Genomic DNA, 19,920 nt, shown 5'->3' with positions numbered 1-19,920 from the left:
TGTTTTAGGGCCATAATTAACGCCCGTATTCACAAACGATGCTTGCTTAAGTGAAACGGGAAATCGAACGCATAGCGTTGAATAGAGCTAAGTGATTGGTTCATGTGTCACCCTGTGCGTCCACGCGCACTGTGAGACCTCATAGTATGTTTGTGAACACGGGCGTAAGTTTCTTTTAAAAAATTTTTGCCTTTTTATTATTGGAAAATGAAATCAACTAAATAATACCCAATTAACTTTATTAAAGTGAACTATCACTCGGTTTTAATCCCGCACGGTGCACTAGGTGTAAAGATATTTTATGTTAAACTAGCCGACCCGGCGAACTTCGTACCGCCTTAGCGTAGAGATTTTCTTTATATTTTTTTCCGTAAAAACCTTGTACAGAGTATTAGAAAACTACAAAAAAAAAATCAGCCAAATCGGTCAAGCCGTTTTCATGTTATGTCGTGACAACGGAAAACGGGTTTCATTTTTATATAACCATATAGATGAAATAAAGGTCGAATAACACAATATACGAGTATGTACCTATATCTTTTGTTAAACGTTAATAGGTATAGTTAATTCCTACACACCTATGGCTATACTCCTACTTTGTAAATTTTTCAACCTAAATGAGCACTTGATTTAAATTTAATACCTAATACTTATAACTTACAGCGCCTCCTTGTTGAATAAAAGCTAAGCCATTCATTTAAAACTTTAATAACAGTGTTTCGTGCGCTCTCCACCTAGTACGGATGGTACGGACCTATGTAGTTATACTAAACGTGTCAACCCCACCTGTTAACTATAAAATAACGTAATTTACCTAATATCCAGGTCAAGTTGTGCCACAATATACAAAGGTAGAATAGGTCTGCATCAGTGACGTGCATTGGTTTTATTTTGATATAGTAACTAATATTATAAAATAACAGATTTTTATCAATAAAACATAGCTGATAGACACTCCTAGTGTCAAGTACTAGGTAAATTTAATATTTCAATATTATGGTAGATTTTCATATGACAATCAACAACATTCATACTAATTTTGTTTTCATTTCACGCGACATTCTATTCTCAATAATACAAAACAAGTTCAATCCAAAACCTTTTCTTGTGTTATTTTGCTTCCGAGTTATTTATTTCCATACGTTATTTCGTATCGAACAAAGCAAAACACACAATAACCAACGCACTGCCACAGCTGGGGCTCGAATCCAATACTCATTACTCCGCGAGGGTAAAAATAAAATGTGCAAGTATCAATACACCTGCGTTGCGGTATACGGGTCAAAATTGTTATACTGGTGAAGCATAACTGACGATACTAGAATGAGAGGAGTTTATCTCTTTATTCTTAAACCAGAACGTTTAATAAACGTAAAATAAATTAACTGCGTCTGTCTGTTATTATCTTTTCACTCTCAAACCACCTTTTAGAACCAGTTCAATTAAAATCATGATTATATTTTTTCTTAATGATGTTTGAATTTTTGAATAAATTTTTTTATCATTTCGCATCAGACTATAATTTTTGTTGTTAATGCCGCTATGTATAGATTGACGTGCTGTCGTCAGTATGTACCTACATTTATAAATTAGGACAGCAGGCCGGGGTCTCAAAGTATATCCAACAAACCCAAGTAAGATCGGACCGTCATAAAAAATGCAAGTATCAACGCACCTGCGTCAAGGTATAACTTTACGGGTCAAAAAAATACGCCGAGGTACGCTGTACACTGGCAAACTGAATACAGCGCTCACCGATGTTTTATCTTTATTGTTTAAAGCTCAGCGCGCATTGATAGTCCATCAACATAATGAAAATGAAAAAGGGTGGGTTATGAAAAAGCCTTTCATAGTAGAAGGACAGCAAACCGGTAAAAACCGATATTTATGCACGAGTAGTCGAATATTTTATAATTTTTTTCACTATATTATAGTAAATTAATTGCTACAGACAGACTACTACTCGGGACAATGTTATGCTACGAAAGACATAACTGTAGATGCTACGAAAAAGTTCTACTACGAAAATCAAGGTCTTCGTTCACACGCTACGAACTACGAGCAATTCCTATCAAAAAGTTCATACTATAGCAATTAACGGTAGATATATCGTTGTGATAAGTAGGTATATACGAAAAAAATCCGTCTAAAAAAATTTTGTAAAGAGTTTTTATTGGAGTATACTGTACGCTAACCCTAAGGTTTTGCGTTTCGTTAATCGTTAACGTTACGACACCCGTAAACAAAGACACAAAGGACGGTTACTTCAAAGTTTATTGTGCTGACCTTTAGTGTTTTACGCTCTTGTCGTTACAGTACTCTCGTCTCTATGACTCAGATAAAAAGGGCCATGATTTGACCAAAAAGGATTGAAGATATTTACTTAGGATCAATGTAAACAGAGCTCACTTTGCGTTTTCACCCCAATTTATTGCCCACATGTTGATATTAGATTATCCTTTAGGCCAGAATTATGGCACTGGTCGCCCTTTTTCGTAATACAACAAAACGAACAGATTGATAAAATATTATTTTAGTCGTAATATTTTGTGGCAGGTATTATTTTTTCCTTAAAGCATTTAACAATTTACCAAAGTTTTTTTATGCTTTAAATTATGAATCTCAAATAAGTAGGTATTAATAAAAAAACAAACTACGATCAAATTTTCATTAATTCATTTGTTTCAGACAAGACTCCAAAGTCAGTTCACTAACGAGTCCGAAAGTATCGCGCAAATACTTCACGAACTGGCGGCAAGCATGTGACAAGACGAAGGACAAAACGAAAGAGTTGCTGAAGCGTTGGCGAACCCTCCCGGAGGCCGAGGCGGCAGAGGGGCAGATGCAAGAGGCGGGCAACAGCGACGACAAGAAGAACCACGGCTGGAGCGTCCATGTTTGGAGTAAGTACTAATCCAGTCCTCATTTTAGTCACAACAAGTATCGCGAAAGTACTTCACAAACTAGCGTCAAGCATGTGACAAGACGAAGGAGCTACTAAAGCGTTGGCGAACCCTCCCGGAGGCAGAAGCGGCAGAGGGGCAAATGCAAGAGGCGGGCAACAGCGAGGACAAGAAGAACCACGGCTGGAGCGTCCATGTCTGGAGTAAGTACTATGCTGTTTGCAAACCAAAGCAAATAACTCGCGGCTTCGTTTCAATGGCCCCGGAGGACACCGTCGGGTTTTAGTGGGTAGACGCCGCCCTCCTGGCGGGGAGAGTCCCACATAACCCACTGACTGTCCCCATCGGCTAGTGGGTATGAGCAAAGCATTTCCCGACGCAAAAAAAAAAGCTGGCATAGCAAGCGCAGTTTTCCATAGTTATGTGCAAACTGCAAACTACGTGACATATCGGCTATTAACTTATTCGAACTAATGTTAGGATTTGCTATGCAAGACTGATCACCGCATCACCAACCACCGCTACAGCACAGGTAAAACGAGTAAAAATATAGCTATATGATATTTTTGGCAACAACAAACGAGGATTACTTGGAGTGTAACAGTAAATACATGTATATGTCAGGAAAAAACATGTATACTGTTTTTCCCACTTGAAAACTTGAGTATCGTCCTTAATTCCGAATAAGGACGGCTATAGCAATATTTCGCAGCCCAAATATTACCCACTCACACTTTTATTTTCGTACTTCTAAGCGAGGGATTTACTCTGCGAAATATTTTCATATTTTCGCTTCTCCATCTCTTTCACTCACCCTGAGACGTTCGGTACGAGTGAGAGAGTTAAAATGTCGAATAACAATTGCAATTGACCCGTATTCATAGACGTTATCTCGTCATAAGAGACAGGTCTGCAGTATCAAACGTAAATTGTTCTAGAACAGGCCAATTTCCGCAGCCCGCTGGCCTACAAACGTGATAGCCACCGCAAACACTATTGTAGCCCGAGCCGGTTCTCCAATTACCGCAAAAACTAATCAACAATACTGCAAATGCTGGAGCTGCGGGGAAATGGAAATAAGTTTGAAACAGGGAAGTTTCTTTTATTCTGTGACGAATTGACACCATTGAAAGATTGTTGCGATTGTGGTCAAATACCTGCCTTGTTATGCATTAAAAAAAAGGAGTTATTGTTTAATTGTACTCTTTAGAGTTACACTGCTTTTATTGGCTGTCTCTTGAAATAATTATGAGTTTATGTATGTATGAATTATATTTAGTGAAAAGATAGACATGTACAATGTATTCTTTGCCATCGCACTAATACCAATGGTTTTACTTACAAAACTTGGACGTTGGCTTTCCTAATAAACGATCGTGATTCGTGATGTTCTTTATTCATAAAATTAATATCTTCCTCTTACTCGTACCTACTTTGCTTGCAACTTGTAACCAATAAATCTATATTCATAGTAGGTAATTGAATTCTCATAAAGCATTCGAAATCAAACACATTGAATTGAATTCTCCAGCTGCAAGCAACTTTTCGGGAAATCAATTTAAAGTTGCGAAAACTTGAATCGTAATTTAATGCTGAAAGGAGCTATATTTCATCGGCGCGCCAAACAATCCGCAGCCGGCTAAATGGACAGAATCCGACCCGGTTCGGCCGGATCTACCGGATCACGGTGAATGGGTATGTGACGTCATAGATTAGAGTGATTGACTAATAGAAAGAGCTTTTAATAGTTTTATAATTGAAGCATAAACGTAAGAAGTTTTTCAGGACGTAAGAAAAATTAGCCTTTTTAAGTTAAAAATGTAGAGTTGCGGAAAATTCTGTCTGGATTAGAGTTTTTGACCTATGTAGATTGTAGGTATTTGTTATTGCTCTATTATTCTCGTAATAATAACAAAATTAAATGCTATGAGACACCTCTTCTACAGATTTTCTCTTACGTATCGCAATTTCGTCGTATTTAGGCAATCTGAAAACAAAATTGATTAATAACACAAAGACTCTACTCGTATATTCACATTCATCATCATCATCATCTGAGCCATAGGACGTCCACGTATATTATATTATTTTACTAAAAAAATCCAAACCATTGCGTTTCTTTTCTTAGAATTGCTTAGAAATGGTATTTCAAAGTGTGTTTACTCAATCAAAGTGTTATTTTCAAAGTGCGAACTATGATTTTATAAATCTGATCACACGATAGATACCCGTTGTGAGTGCAATAGTGTATGGAGCTCTCAGTAATTCCATTATCTGTCTGGAGCACTTCAAATGTGCATGTGGGTGTGAATCATAAATATTTTAGCAGGCGTCATTGGACTGTTCACTGGGTAATTTTAATTTGATATTCCGTACTCATATTCTTAAAATACGATACGTCTCATAACTTAAACGATTATTAAAGTCATAAGAAAGTTATGATTATTGTATGCATTTATGCATTTTAAGATCGATAGTTATATTAAACCAGCTTTTGCCCGCGGCTTCACCCACGTGAAATTTAGTTTGTCATATATCGGCATAATTTATAGCCTATATGTTACTCTGGGTTATAAACTATAATACTGTAACGTTTCATTAAAATCCGTTCAGTAGTTTTTTGTGAAAGAGTAACAAACATCCAGACATCCAAACTTTCGCATTTATAATATTAGTTTCATTAAAATCCGTTCAGTAGTTTTTGCGTCAAAGAGTAACAAACATCCAGACATCCAAACTTACGCATTTTTAATATTAGTAGGATAGTTTAAACTAGTTTATATGAAATCTTTTTTTTTTGCATAGATTTAACTGCCAGCGGGTTTAATATGAAGCATGATTATTTAGAAGAACTTTCTACTTTAATATTCGGTCGAAATTATGTAACCTTTTTGTACTAAGAATCTCTTCACCTTACGTTATTATCACAAAATATCATGAATTCTGGTTATGTATTTTGTTACCACCTGAATAGTAAATTCACGGCCTGCTAGTCACAATCCACTCCATATTTGCGTTATAGAAAATAACTCTCGGCGTAACAAAGTGGAATCGAGTCAGCACAAGTTGTATTTCTCTCATTTTTCTATTCATAAAAATTCAGATCGTGTTTGCACCAATTTTCACTCTTTCAAACCTTGAAAAATACGGAAATAATTTTCGGGGCCAACCTGGAACCGTTGTTGGAAAATGACTGGAATATTCCAGTGTATTATGTTAGTAACTCCAGGAATAAAGGACACGGCACGCGGGACGGACCCTTTCATCAAACTGCTCTAAAATACACGCCAAAAATTAATGGTGTTACGTAGTTTTGTTAAACTATTTTCAAGGGGTGACTCAAGAATGCACCTTTGTCCGTGAAATGAAGTTTCGGAAGGGAAAATTGTGATGTAGCACCTTTTTCTGTCTGTCGGTTGTACCTGTTACCACATCAAGCTTAACACTGTAGACGTTGTGATAAGAGCGATTTTGCAACAAAATGCGTAGACTTATGTGCAGTACGTCTGTACGATATCCGTAAATAAGAAATAAAACACCACACAACTTTTGCAAGAATTAATTTATACAAAATTTTATTATTTCGTACGGTTGCCTGTCCCCAAAACATCTCTCCATTAGTATCTTTGTTGTTGATAACATAATTACAGACTAAAAAGTGGTAGTTAATTATTTAAGTGCGTATTTAAAAGTTCATTAAAACTCTTGTGCATATATTTGTGCCCGGCGGGATCCAAACATGCACCTAAAAGTGCTTGAGAAACAATATCTTGAACGTAAAATAATTTTTATGTAGAGATACTTGCAGCTCCATTACCTTTACACAATAACTTGGGAAAATAAGCACCCGCTCAAATGCTGCGTCTCGGCGAAATTTTATTATAACATCCCACATTCGTTTTGCATAAATTATTTCCCCGAAATGAGCCCGATCAAATATTCAAAGCGGTGTCTGCTCTTGGTGACTGTACGAATAATTTGCATCGAAGTTGATTTGAGTTCCACTAATCAGGGTGAATTATGAGCCAGGGTGACATGGAAACAACCATAGAATTTCATAATGTCTACTAGACAGGATGAGCGATACTAAAAAAAAACAGATAATTCAATGACACAAGAGACTCACCCGTATGTATTCACAAACGATGCTTGCTTTTATGTGAAGCAGCATATCGAAGGCACAGCGTTGAATAGAGCTCTGTGATTGGTTCACGTGTGACCCTGTGCGTCCACGCGCACTGTGAGACCTCATAGTAATGTTTGTGAATACGGACGTTAGTCTAATGGTAAGACCACCTCCTTTACACCCAGGGATCCCGGTTTCGATTTCCAGTGGGGACATAATTTTCTGTTCGTTTTGGTGGGCTTGTTTTAGAACATCTTCCCTAAGTATGTTGCCATAACATTGTTGTGTTCCGGCAGTTAAAGGTAAGATGGTCAGTTCCTCTGTGGTTGAGGATTCCGGGTGAAACTCTCTTCCATTTTCGGGCTGATCATCACTTTCCATCAGGTGAAATGCAGGCCAAGAGCTTCTTCGTTGTGGATAAAAACAATACCCACGTCACATTGTCATTGGACACAGTACAGTACATCAATATAGTCAGTGCTATTTTCACTTAACAACCTCAAAGTTAATTCAAATTGAAAGATAACATCGTAACAAAACCCTTAATAATTCATAATGATTATGGAATTAGGATAGTAGCCTGAATTTGTGACCCACTCAAATACTACTCAACTACGTAAATGTTAGCTTAATAAGCATGTCCTAAATCAGTCCGTTACAAGTCCATTATAGCGAACAGGGAGCTGACAATTTCATGAATTATCGTTAGTTTGTCGTTGAAGTAGTGATGTATAGCGTAAGCGACCTAAAAGGGCTTACATACTAGTTCTAGAGTTTAACTCAGACGGTGCCTGGGGGTATGGAAGCGGCACGGGAGGGGGCGACATTGACATGTTATGACGTGACAGATACAAATCTGAATAAATTAAAATCTAAGTTCAACGACATAACAAACACACACCCATTTTGACTGGCACCGAGTATTAACGCTGTCGTCCAAATGAAAAAGGTAAATGTTTATCACGATTTGTGCATGTAACAAGTTATATTTAACTTCGCGTGACTAGCTGATTTGTCTGACAAGCTTGGGGGCTCGCTCTCAATTATTATGCAAAAATGAAGTGTTTTTATTTAAACGGATTTATTTAATGGCTGACTGAGTTTCTTGTGCTGCTTCTTCTCAGCACTGGCCCATTTATTGTCCCGAAGCAGTGGTAGGGTTAATATTGGGACGTGTAAAAGTACTTTTTAAAAGCCTATTTACGAAAATAAATGAGTTTCATGAGTTTTTGTGAATCAATCTATTACCCTCTAAATTGTAAAATACATCGTCTTATGTTTAAATGCATGTTCAATTAACAATTGGCCGTAAGTTAGTATTTAATTGTGATTTACTGTACTGAAGCTTGTAACCTATAAATAAAAATAATTTATAAACAACTCAAAATGATAAATGATTGGTAACTGTATCAAACCACATACCTACTTAACATTGTTCGTCTATTAATCTTGGATAGTTAAATTATATTTTTATACGTCTTCCTTGTCATGAGTTATTTACTCTCTAATTATTATGTTTGTCACAAGAGCTATACGTAAAACGTAATATTTTGTTTGCTTAATGATTACCAGCACGCTAGCTTGTAGGGTTGGTATTGGATAGTATTATTTTCATTATTCATATTTATTCATATTCATATCAGAGTTTTAATACCGTATAAATTCGCTCTAAAACTTTACACACGTGAAAGTTTAAGCAAGTGCTATATAATTTAAGTGATTCAACTCCTAAGAATAGTAAAATACAGAATTAAAGTTCTAACCTCATCATAAATTCCAACTTCGCGAATTGCAGCAAAAACGCCAACAATTTCGTAACTTTTCTAATAAAATCACATGACCTATTACTCATTCACAAGGAACGGTTACATTTTGAGCAAATCCCAATAAGTTTTCACATTAAAATCCGGAGTAACCCAGGGCGGGAGTTTAATGCCTGAAAGTTTTCCGTTTGGGACGTAAGAAAGAACTGCTTTAAGTAACACCGCGGAGTTTTTTGGTAGAGCCTCGCGATAGCCTTGACTACACTTAGTCTACATCGATAAATTTGGTTCTTAACAACTTTTGGTCATTAAAAAATGTCTTGCGCGTTCTACAGGAACAATAACTCCTTAACACAAGAAATAATTCCTGTTTTTTTAAGCAGCAGCAGCTAGCAGGGTTCCTCTTACGGGTCTATGTCTATTATTTAAGAACTTTTGTATACCAACATGGAGGAATTAAAAATTTGAATTTGAATTGTAAGTCCAAAGTAACCAAAAGTACGTGACTACCTACACATTATCTGCAAAATGCAACACAGCTGCTACATTTGATATATTCATTATAAATTAGTATTCATTGGCAATTCGTGATCACGTCAAAACACGTCATTTGCTATTTATTTATCCAGCAATTATCGCTGATTATTCTGCTTGTATTATTGAACTATTTACTTAAACAGCTCACTTTGCAGTTTGTTTATTCAAAATAGACACTAGAAAACCTGGGGCTCCCATGTATTCGCTTTTTTACGTCTCAAGAGGCAATTCCCTCCCAGGATACGCAATAAACAAGTAGGGAACCGGGAGTAGTGATGATTATGTGAAATAAAATACATACACAATAGCCCGGGACCAAGGAACGGTGCCGACTTGGCGAATATTGAGAAAACGATCCCTTTTGCTAGGGAAAATTGTTTCCGAAATAACTTCTACACCTTCTGCTTGATGACTTAGTTTTCGGTTTCATTGTAGAAAAAATAAAATATTATAGAGAAAGGGTTAAAAATTATTATGCAATTTCTAGTCTATAGAATTGTAAATATAAATCTTTTCATAAATCACTTACCTACATATTAGATTTGAAAATTAATGTAATTTTAAGGAATTTATTTAAATATATTATAAAATGTTCTAATATTATAAAAATGGACCAATAAAAAGTTTCCTTTTAAGACAATAATGTTTTTAACGCTTAGAAGTGGGTAATATTTTAAAGATGGAGTTACATCTTGATAAAAGTTAGGCGACTCTTTAAACAAGTTTTAATGAGCTTTTATCATCAAAAAGTTTCACAAAGTAGACCTTTTACAGCTTTTACGTTTTATTCATTGTCATAATTAATAAATTAAATGCTTAACTAGCTACGAAAGTATTTTGGCGTTGGAGATTAATTGTAATATAACTTTCTACTGTCGAGTTTTTCCAAGACGTGCTACAACTAAAAAGAGGGCTACATAGCTCTCATAATAAGTCTATCAAAAATGTGGACCCTTTATTTTATTTATTTATTTGTTTATAAGACACTGAAGTATCTCCACAACTATACTTACATTTGGTTTTGACCCTAAAGTTTACTGGAGGATTATACTAAATGGCACAACTTCACCATGTAACTGTGTTTTATGTGCATAAAGTTTTAAATAAATAAATAACTTGTGCAAGCCCTACGTCACTCCAATATCGCCTGTATCGACCGACGGAATGCCGTGATTTGTGCCACTCCGCCGACGCGACGTGAAACCGTATTTTATATCGATTATTACTACCTTCTGCTCCAGCGCTTGTGTATTGCATTGAAGAACGATGTATTGTTTTAAACTAAGAAAGCAGGCTGCATTGTTTTATTTTTTACTAGCGGCCGCCCCCGACTTCGTACGCATGAATACCCTCTTAGGGTGGAGTTTAAAAAATCCGTTCTTAGTGAGCACCTACGTTCTAAAGAGTGAGTGAGTGAGTCAGTCAGTCAGACCTCTCGTAAATATAGAAGATCCTAACTTTATATCAGACAAATTGGACGAGCAAATTAGGGATGCGAATGCGATACAGTATGGTGTGGATGTTTCCAATCAACGTTTCATGACTGGATTCAAAACTAATAAATTTTCCTAAGTTTCACATGCTGACACACTAATTTGTATACACTCCCTTTTATGCTTTTGGTTTCGCATTGGTTTGTAGAATAAAAATAACATAGAATATGTTGTGTTTTATGATATTTTATTGTTTTTAATAGTATGTAAAGTATTACATGTAAAAAAAACGTATACTTTTCCAACTTTCATGTTCCATTAAGCCTACGCCCGCATCGTATGAACTACAGAATACGAAAGAGGTAAGTTACAGTTCAACAAAAAGAAGTTTTAGCAACCTAATAAAAATACTTTCGTATGAAACTTTTGTTTTACCGGACTATTACGTCTCAGCCCTTTTTCAATATGCTACGTATAAAGTAAAAAAAGTAATTCACATCTTGGGTACATATTAGGTAAGTAAATACCCTAGATGCTCTGTGTGTTATCATCTGATATACCCAATCCACAAGATTATAGCCCTATTAATTCTTAGAAGCACGTGTGTATGATATGGTCGTAGAAAATAGGATTATTTTTCATAGATGTTGCCTTTATTATCGCTAGAAAATATGTTATCTTAATAATCGACAGTGACGTAGTGTAGTGTATCTAGGATAGTTGTCCATTGCGTCACTAGACTTTGACCCAGGCTGCGCACACGTGGGATTTAACACAAAATAATACACGTGGGACACGTAAATAATAGAAATAGGTGACTATAACTTGGATTTTACATTTCTTTGAAAACTACTTGTTGCTTATTTTCATGAATCTGATTTTTTGTCTGAGGTTCTTCTACTTAATTAATCGCTTGCAAACGTGTACACCAACTTCTACTAGTTTGCGCATTTAGGTATTATTTGTACAAGTACTTACAACAAACTGAAAACAATACCAGGCCTGTTCATCTCCGCGAGTTCACATCGAAAACAAAACACGCACGATAGCCCACCTACAGGAGGCGATTCGACAAGGCGTCACATACGAGATACGAGCGAGCATTGACACACGCACGCGTACTCTTGTATTATGGAAAAAAATAAAAAAATACTGTGCAGTAATTAACTGCCTAAATAATAATAAAAACACACAATGTACTTTTTTTAAGTTGCCTGAAGACACTGAGAGGTAAATAAGTGGTTATTGTTATTCATGATAATTCATGCAAATTCATGTATTTCTTCCGACATTTTCCGCGATTTGGCACTTCACGTCACACATTAGTTTGCCGAAGTTCGCCGAGCCAGCTATTGTCAATTATTATAGGTGTCAAACAGGATAGGGTCTTTGCGCTGGTTTTCGTCCAACTATCGGAGTTGCCAACTTTGTGATCTTAAAATACCCTTACATAAATGTATTTTATGTCGTTCGAGTGCTCATAAAGGCAGTCAACTAAAGTCCATACTGCAACGCACACACAATCCGCACCGTAACGTAAACGCCTTGCCTCGCCGATGACAGCGCGCGAAGGGCAATGACAGCTCGCAAAACACTGACGTATATCAATGTCTCATGGACTTGGCGTAACCACAGAATAATAATAAGTACTACGTACAGAAGTTTTTCTTCGCGAAGGTATTCAAAAAAATGTATGCTCAATGTCATCAACAATATGGTGTAATTTAGCTTGTCTTATGAGTCGAGCACCGTTTTGTTGACATACGTCAGTGATCGGTACTGTCTTGATGCCATAGGGCTGACTGCTACAAGAAGCTACTGTGTCGCCATCTAGCGCACCACACTTGCATTCACTGCTCTTCGCGGCAACGCGCAGCTACATGCGGCCGCCAGTTATATAGTGTAAGAGCTAGCACCTAAATATTTTATAACACACATTACTGTGACAATTTATTTCACGTGGGCGAAGCCAAAAAGCTAGTAAGAAATAAAAATTCAATTCAGTAGGTATTTCAAACCAAATTTTATTACATAAACAAACATTATACTAATTTCATTATGGGCCCTTAGTAGGTATGTGAAAACTGCAATTGACGTTATTTCGCACTGTTTTCAATATATGTGTGATGGGATGATATTTTCGAAAACACGATTAGAAAAAAATTTTCTCGAAAAAAAACATTTACCTCTGGATTTTTTTATAAAAGTTTGAGGCATGTATTTAAATGATCTTTTTAAATTAGCAAAAACGGCAAATAAAAACATCTAAATGGTCATCTATTTTAATGATTGATTCTCTTTCTTTGAGACATAAAATAAATAAAATCTATCGATATTTTAACCTCTTTTGAACTACGCAAAAAAAATTGAGATGTAAAAATTATATCTGATGGTTACTTGTTGGTCCTCAAAAATAAAAGAAATGAGCACCAAATATTCAATATTGTGATACTTTTTTAAATAATTCGATTTGTATAAATTATTTTTTGTCTATATCAAATAATCTTCAAAATAATTATGTTATGGTACTTATTTTTATTAAGTTGTAGTCAAAGGATGGTAACTATTTAAAGGCACTTGATGTTCAAAGATTTTTTTTTATAAAAAAAGCATACTTAACACGTTCACACTGCGTTATCGGGTCGAATTGACCTTAGGTGCTGGATGTGTTGGTGCGGGATGGATATATTCGGTCTTTTCAGTAGTACGAAAGATAAATATTGTTTTGCAATTGTTTCGTCAAACACAGTAAATATTTGGAAAAAAAACTTATCAGGTCCTTACGACCCGATGTCGCACTAAAAGTAAACAAATATCGTTTAGTGCTTTTATCGTGTCTAATCGACCCGTTGACAGATGACTTTATGGTCACTGATCACGGTCGAGATCGGTATACTAAGAAAAATCAACCTTGCGATTTGAAAAAAATAAAGAGGTAAAAATTATGATGTCGGGTTCAGGGATGTCAGAAGTAAGAAATTATTTTACATAGCGCCTCTAGTCCCAAACTAAGCAAAGCTTGTAATTTAAACAAACATGGCAATGTACCATTCTGCTTGCTTATTGGCCGCTAAGCCCTTGGCCAACTCAGTAACCAATGACGGACGATTGTCACTCAACCACAAAGTACCGCGTAAATTAAAAGATATTTTTTAATTAAAAATATTAACCAATAATATTTTTTGTTAGATCAAATATATTTTAAAGTTAAGTTATACATAGATCGAAATGTATTTATTAGGTGATCAATATTAAAAGGCAAACTTGATATAAAAATCATCAAATTAACAAAATAAAAGATCAATAACTAAAAAAGAGGATCAAATATTATTTTTGTTTACCAAATATTAAAAGAGTATGTTAAACATAAATATTATGTTACCTTTAATGAAGATCATTCATAATTTATCCATAGATCAACTAATATAGACCCAATAATTAATATAAAGATAAAATATAATAAAAAACATCATTTATTTTTAAAAGTGCACATATAAAAAAGATCAATTAGTTTTTAGAGGATCAAATAATATTGTCCCAAAGTTTAATATGACCGTGTTTTACAATAAAATTCCTATAAAATCACAAAGGTATCATGTTTGCCTCTTTGATTTCCTGGCTGTTTTAGATTTCAAAAACCTAAATATATTAATTTATTAACTTTCTGATAAAAATGTGAATGGCTCTTACGATGTCCCCCCCTTAAATCAAAATGTCTTTATTTGGTCTATATGCCCATCATCACTACGTAATAATTATAAAAAAAAAGTCGCTTTCCTGTCTGTCTGTCCCTATGTATGCTTAGATCTTTAAAACTATGCAACAGATTTTGATACGGTATTTAGGGTTCCGTAGCCAAATGGCAAAAACGGAACCCTTATAGATTCGTCATATAGTCTGCCTGAACATAGAACGTTTTTGTGCACTTTTTAAAATGAGTTAACCAAGTATATGGCTATTAGACTTGCACACGTCCGTCCGTTTTTTGTAGGATTCATATAATTAAGTAACATTTATTTTTTGCATTCGGCTCTTGGTCTAACCCAAACGAAACACGAACAACTAATGAACTAACAATGAACAAAGTTGATAAATTAGTAATATGTAAATAATGAATTTGTTTTACGAGCTGTCCCGGCGTACTTCGTACCGCAAATTAATATAAAGTTGTTTAAGTGATTTATAAAATCGCAATATTAATTTTTGAAAGTAGGGTCATTGTGCTGGTTTTCTATCTAACTTCGGTTTTCGTCCATTTCACTGAGCTGCCATAAACACATGCGTAAAATTTGAATACAAAGTATTGTATTCACAGAAGGCAGTAGCCATCCCGCGCTAGTTTTGTTGCAATCTATAATGCCTAAGCAACAGTTCTACCTAAATGAAAATGTAATTTAAAAAGTAGTGAGTTCCAAAAAATTACGTAAATGCGCGGCCATACACCGGTCACCGGTACATTGCAGAAATCATCGCGCTAGAAAAAAAAATGTGCTGACAGGAAAAGTTTTTGGCACGTATGTCTAATTGATAGCATTATAAACACAATTTTAAGTGTTTATTAAACTTCTTCATACAAAATTAAATCTTAGATGACTAAGGGTCATTTTTTTAAAGCATAGCTCAGGTCATATAGCAGGCAAATCAACTCGGAAAGGGATCAACAACGTATCGCCTTTTGTGGCAGGGAGGTAATAGTGGAGAGGAAATATAGATCTGTACAAAAATTCGACAAATTAATGACAAACAGCTGTTTATCTCTTTCTAACTTACCCCTGGTGATGTATAAAAAAAAGAAATAGATAATGTTTGGTCAGTACTCATTCTGGCAACATTTTCATGTGACGTCACTAACTACCTGACTTGTGCCGAGTAGGTACCTACATACAAGATTTAAGAAAACAACATATTTATAGGCAATCAGCTGACAACTACACGCACACACATACACACAAATACCTGTCAGCTGATTGCTTATATTGCGGCCATGTTGTTTTCTTAAATCGTGTATGTATTTATAATGCGTGTAAATGTGTGCGTAATGTACCGAGTACGTTTATTTTAAAGTTACGCCAAGTCCATGAGACATTGATATACGTCAGTGTTTTGCAAGCTGTCATTGCCCTTCGCGCACTGTCATCGGCGAGGCAAGGCGTTTACGTTACGGTGCGGATTGTGTGTGCGTTGCAGTATGGACTTTAGTTGACTGCCTTTATGAGCACTCGAACGACATAAAATACATTTATGTAAGGGTATTTTAAGATCACAAAGTTGGCAACTCCGATAGTTGGACGAAAACCAGCGCAAAGACCCTATCCTGTTTGACACCTATAATAATTGACAATAGCTGGCTCGGCGAACTTCGGCAAACTAATGTGTGACGTGAAGTGCCAAATCGCGGAAAATGTCGGAAGAAATACATGAATTTGCATGAATTATCATGAATAACAATAACCACTTATTTACCTCTCAGTGTCTTCAGGCAACTTAAAAAAAGTACATTGTGTGTTTTTATTATTATTTAGGCAGTAAAATACTGCACAGTATTTTTTACACAGTATTTTTTTATTTTTTTCCATAATACAAGAGTACGCGTGCGTGTGTCAATGCTCGCTCGTATCTCGTATGTGACGCCTTGTCGAATCGCCTCCTGTAGGTGGGCTAACGTGCGTGTTTTGTTTTCGATGTGAACTCGCGGAGATGAACAGGCCTGGCGTAACTTTAAAATAAACGTACTCGGTACATTACGCACACATTTACACGCATTATAAATACATACACGATTTAAGAAAACAACATGGCCGCAATATAGGCAATCAGCTGACAGGTATTTGTGTGTGTGTGTGTGCGTGTAGTTGTCAGCTGATTGCCTATAAATATGTTGTTTTCTTAAATCTTGTATGTAGGTACCTCGGCACTCGGCACAAGTCAGGTAGTTAGTGACGTCACATGAAAATGTTGCCAGAATCACAGATTAGAGAGTATGGCCAGAATGAGTACTGACCAAACATTATCTATTTCTTTGCTTAGGCATTATAGATTGCAACAAAACTAGCGCGGGATGGCTACTGCCTTCTGTGAATACAATACTTTGTATTCAAATTTTACGCATGTGTTTATGGCAGCTCAGTGAAATGGACGAAAACCGAAGTTAGATAGAAAACCAGCACAATGACCCTACTTTCAAAAATTAATATTGCGATTTTATAAATCACTTAAACAACTCTATATTAATTTGCGGTACGAAGTACGCCGGGACAGCTCGTAAAACAAATTCATTATTTACATATTACTAATTTATCAACTTTGTTCATTGTTAGTTAATTAGTTGTTCGTGTTTCGTTTGGGTTAGACCAAGAGCCGAATGCAAAAAATAAATGTTACTTAATTATATTAATCCTACAAAAAACGGACGGACGTATCTACGTGTGCAAGTCTAATAGCCATATACTTGGTTAACTCATTTTAAAAAGAGCACAAAAACGTTCTATGTTCAGACAGACTATATGACGAATCTATTAGGGTTCCGTTTTTGCCATTTGGCTACGGAACCCTAAATACCGTATCAAAATCTGTTGCATAGTTTTAAAGATCTAAGCATACATAGGGACAGACAGACAGGAAAGCGACTTTTTTTTATAATTATTACGTAGTGATGATGGGCATATTATAGACCAAATAAAGACATTTTGATTTAATCGTAAGAGGACATCGTAAGAGCCATTCACATTTTTATCAGAAAGTTAATAAATTAATATAATTTAGGTTTTTGAAATCTAAAACAGCCAGGAAATCAAAGAGGCAAACATGATACCTTTGTGATTTTATAGGAATTTTATTGTAAAACACGGTCATATTAAACTTTTATAAAAAAATCCAGAGGTAAATGTTTTTTTTCGAGAAAAATTTTTTCTAATCGTGTTTTCGAAAATATCATCCCATCACACATACGTTCTGTAATACATAATATTGAAAACAGGGCGAAATATCGTCAATTGCAGTTTTCACATACTAAGGGCCCATAATGAAATTAGTATAATGTTTGTTTATGTAATAAAATTTGGTTGGAAATACCTACTGAATTGAATTTTTATTTCTTACTAGCTTTTTGACTTTGCCCACGTGAAATAAATTGTCACAGTTATGTGTGTTATAAAATATTTAGGTGCTAGCTCTTACACTATATAATTGGCGGCCGCATGTAGCTGCGCGTTGCCGCGAAGAGCAGTGAATGCAAGTGTGGTGCGCTAGATGGCGACACAGTAGCTTCTTGTAGCAGTCAGCCCTATGGCATCAAGACAGTACCGATCACTGACGTAAAAACGGTGCTCGACTCTTAAGACAAGCTAAATTACACCATATTGTTGATGACATTGAGCATACATTTTTTTGAATACCTTCGCGAAGAAAAACTTCTGTACGTAGTACTTATTATTATTCTGTGACAATACTATGAACATAGACTAGATATCAACCTACTTCCGCAGTCATCTAGATTTATTCCAACTTTTATTTAGACGTCAAAAGTCACACAAGTTTCTGTCATCGCCGAAAACCAATTCGCGATAATCCCGTGGGCTCAGGATAATGTGGGATTCAAACAAATTCACGATTTCAACAATCCTTTTCTAGTGACAAACATGAGTAAAGAAAGGGCTAAGAAAGAAGAGAAAGCAAAGCAACCCCGTCCCAGCGAGGCGAAAACGAATACGAATTCTAAGGCCTCGATATCCGACGAGAACACGAAGAGGAAAACCAGGATGAGTAATATTAAGGAGGAGGGGTTTTACAATTATAGAAACATGGTGATTCGCAATGTGAAATCTCAAGCGGAGTCGACCGAGGGCAAAGTCAGCAAGAGAGGGAAGAAACGCGTCAAAAAACCCCGCAAGTAGCCATGTATCAAGATCGGGCCTCGCCGGAGGATTTGCAAAAATCCCTCTACAGTGAATCTTACGGATACGCTTGTAAATTTACTATGCTTAGGTATTTGAATAAATGTTTCTGATCTTTGAGATCATGTTGTGAAATCCTGTCATTATTCCTGACATATTCCTGATATTTATCGTAGTATGCAAACCCCCCGTTTATTTTGCCTTCGGTTGATTGTCAGTAATAAAAAATACATAACAGAAGAAACTTGGCCACTTTTGTCAGCCTTATTGCTTTATTTTTGTTTATTTAATTAAAACTATTGCACAGAAAAAAAAAGTACAGAATGCGAACTTAATGCCACGTGGCATTCTCCACCAGTTTTATGTCAGGAATTATAGTTTAATCCGAGCTAGTTAAGAGTCCATGCACTCTTATCTCTCTTTTGAAACTCAATTTGGGTTTTATTGGCGGTCCAGCTGTAGATCCTGGCTACACACGAATTCAGAAATTCAGGAATAGCTGCAGCACGAACGAGGGGTAGTATAGTCCCGTTTATAGCATAGAGAAAATAAAACCGAAACCAAGATAAAACAGACAGTGGGAAAACTGTTTTTATTTCGGTTAGATACGATTTGACAGTTTCATATATTTTATTTTCTATTCCAAAAATTTTAAACCATTTTCAATCCTATATTTTTTGTACTCACAATTTGTTTTGGTGAAGATAGCACACTGCGTGGTGAATTTATAAATTTCTATAGGGTTTTTTTTTTTGGTGTTTCAAGCGGACATAAACATAATTTATCAAATTTTCACAAAGCCAGTAACAAAATATAATAAAATAGGCATGCTGTTACTCACTGTATCAGAAAATAAACGTAAAAACTGACTCAGACCGACAACTGCATTAAAGCTTGAACAACAGATAGTACCTATATCTTTTTTGTTACTTTTAGGGGTGTCATTTCAACTTGGCCGTAAAATAATTGAACATTAATTAATTCAAACATTTCCTTTTACAGCAAATAGCTGTTGCAAAATTGCTTCTAACATAGATAAGGTGACACAGTAAACCTTGATGGCCCATTCTTAAGATGAATGAGGAATAAAACATGAACAGAAGATGAATCCGTGATTTTGGGATTTATTTTGAACCTGCGATTTACGATACGATACCTGCCACTCATAATCAAAGATCCAATCCACTTCAGGAAAAGCTTTGAACATTATTGCGTGCATGACTCAGGAAAATACTTAAACCCATGTCAAAACCCTGAAATGACTTT

General features: G+C 35.6%; 1 protein-coding gene across 1 annotated transcript in view; it reads left to right on the top strand.

Annotated features, from left to right (window-relative positions):
* The window catches only part of LOC135081877 (uncharacterized), a 94,690-nt gene extending 76,036 nt beyond the window's left edge, over positions 1–18,654 (top strand). The window contains exons 3-4 of the mRNA XM_063976662.1: positions 2,689–2,903; positions 18,392–18,654. Of these exons, the coding sequence (XP_063832732.1) occupies positions 2,689–2,903; positions 18,392–18,654 (478 nt within the window). The remainder of the gene's footprint in view (positions 1–2,688; positions 2,904–18,391) is intronic.
* Positions 18,655–19,920: the final 1,266 nt, after the last annotated feature.

Source organism: Ostrinia nubilalis, chromosome 20 (genome assembly GCF_963855985.1).
Source record: "Ostrinia nubilalis chromosome 20, ilOstNubi1.1, whole genome shotgun sequence".
Classification (NCBI taxonomy): domain Eukaryota; kingdom Metazoa; phylum Arthropoda; class Insecta; order Lepidoptera; family Crambidae; genus Ostrinia; species Ostrinia nubilalis.
Note: the sequence above shows the minus strand (reverse complement) of the source record. Positions and strands in the feature narration are given on the sequence as shown.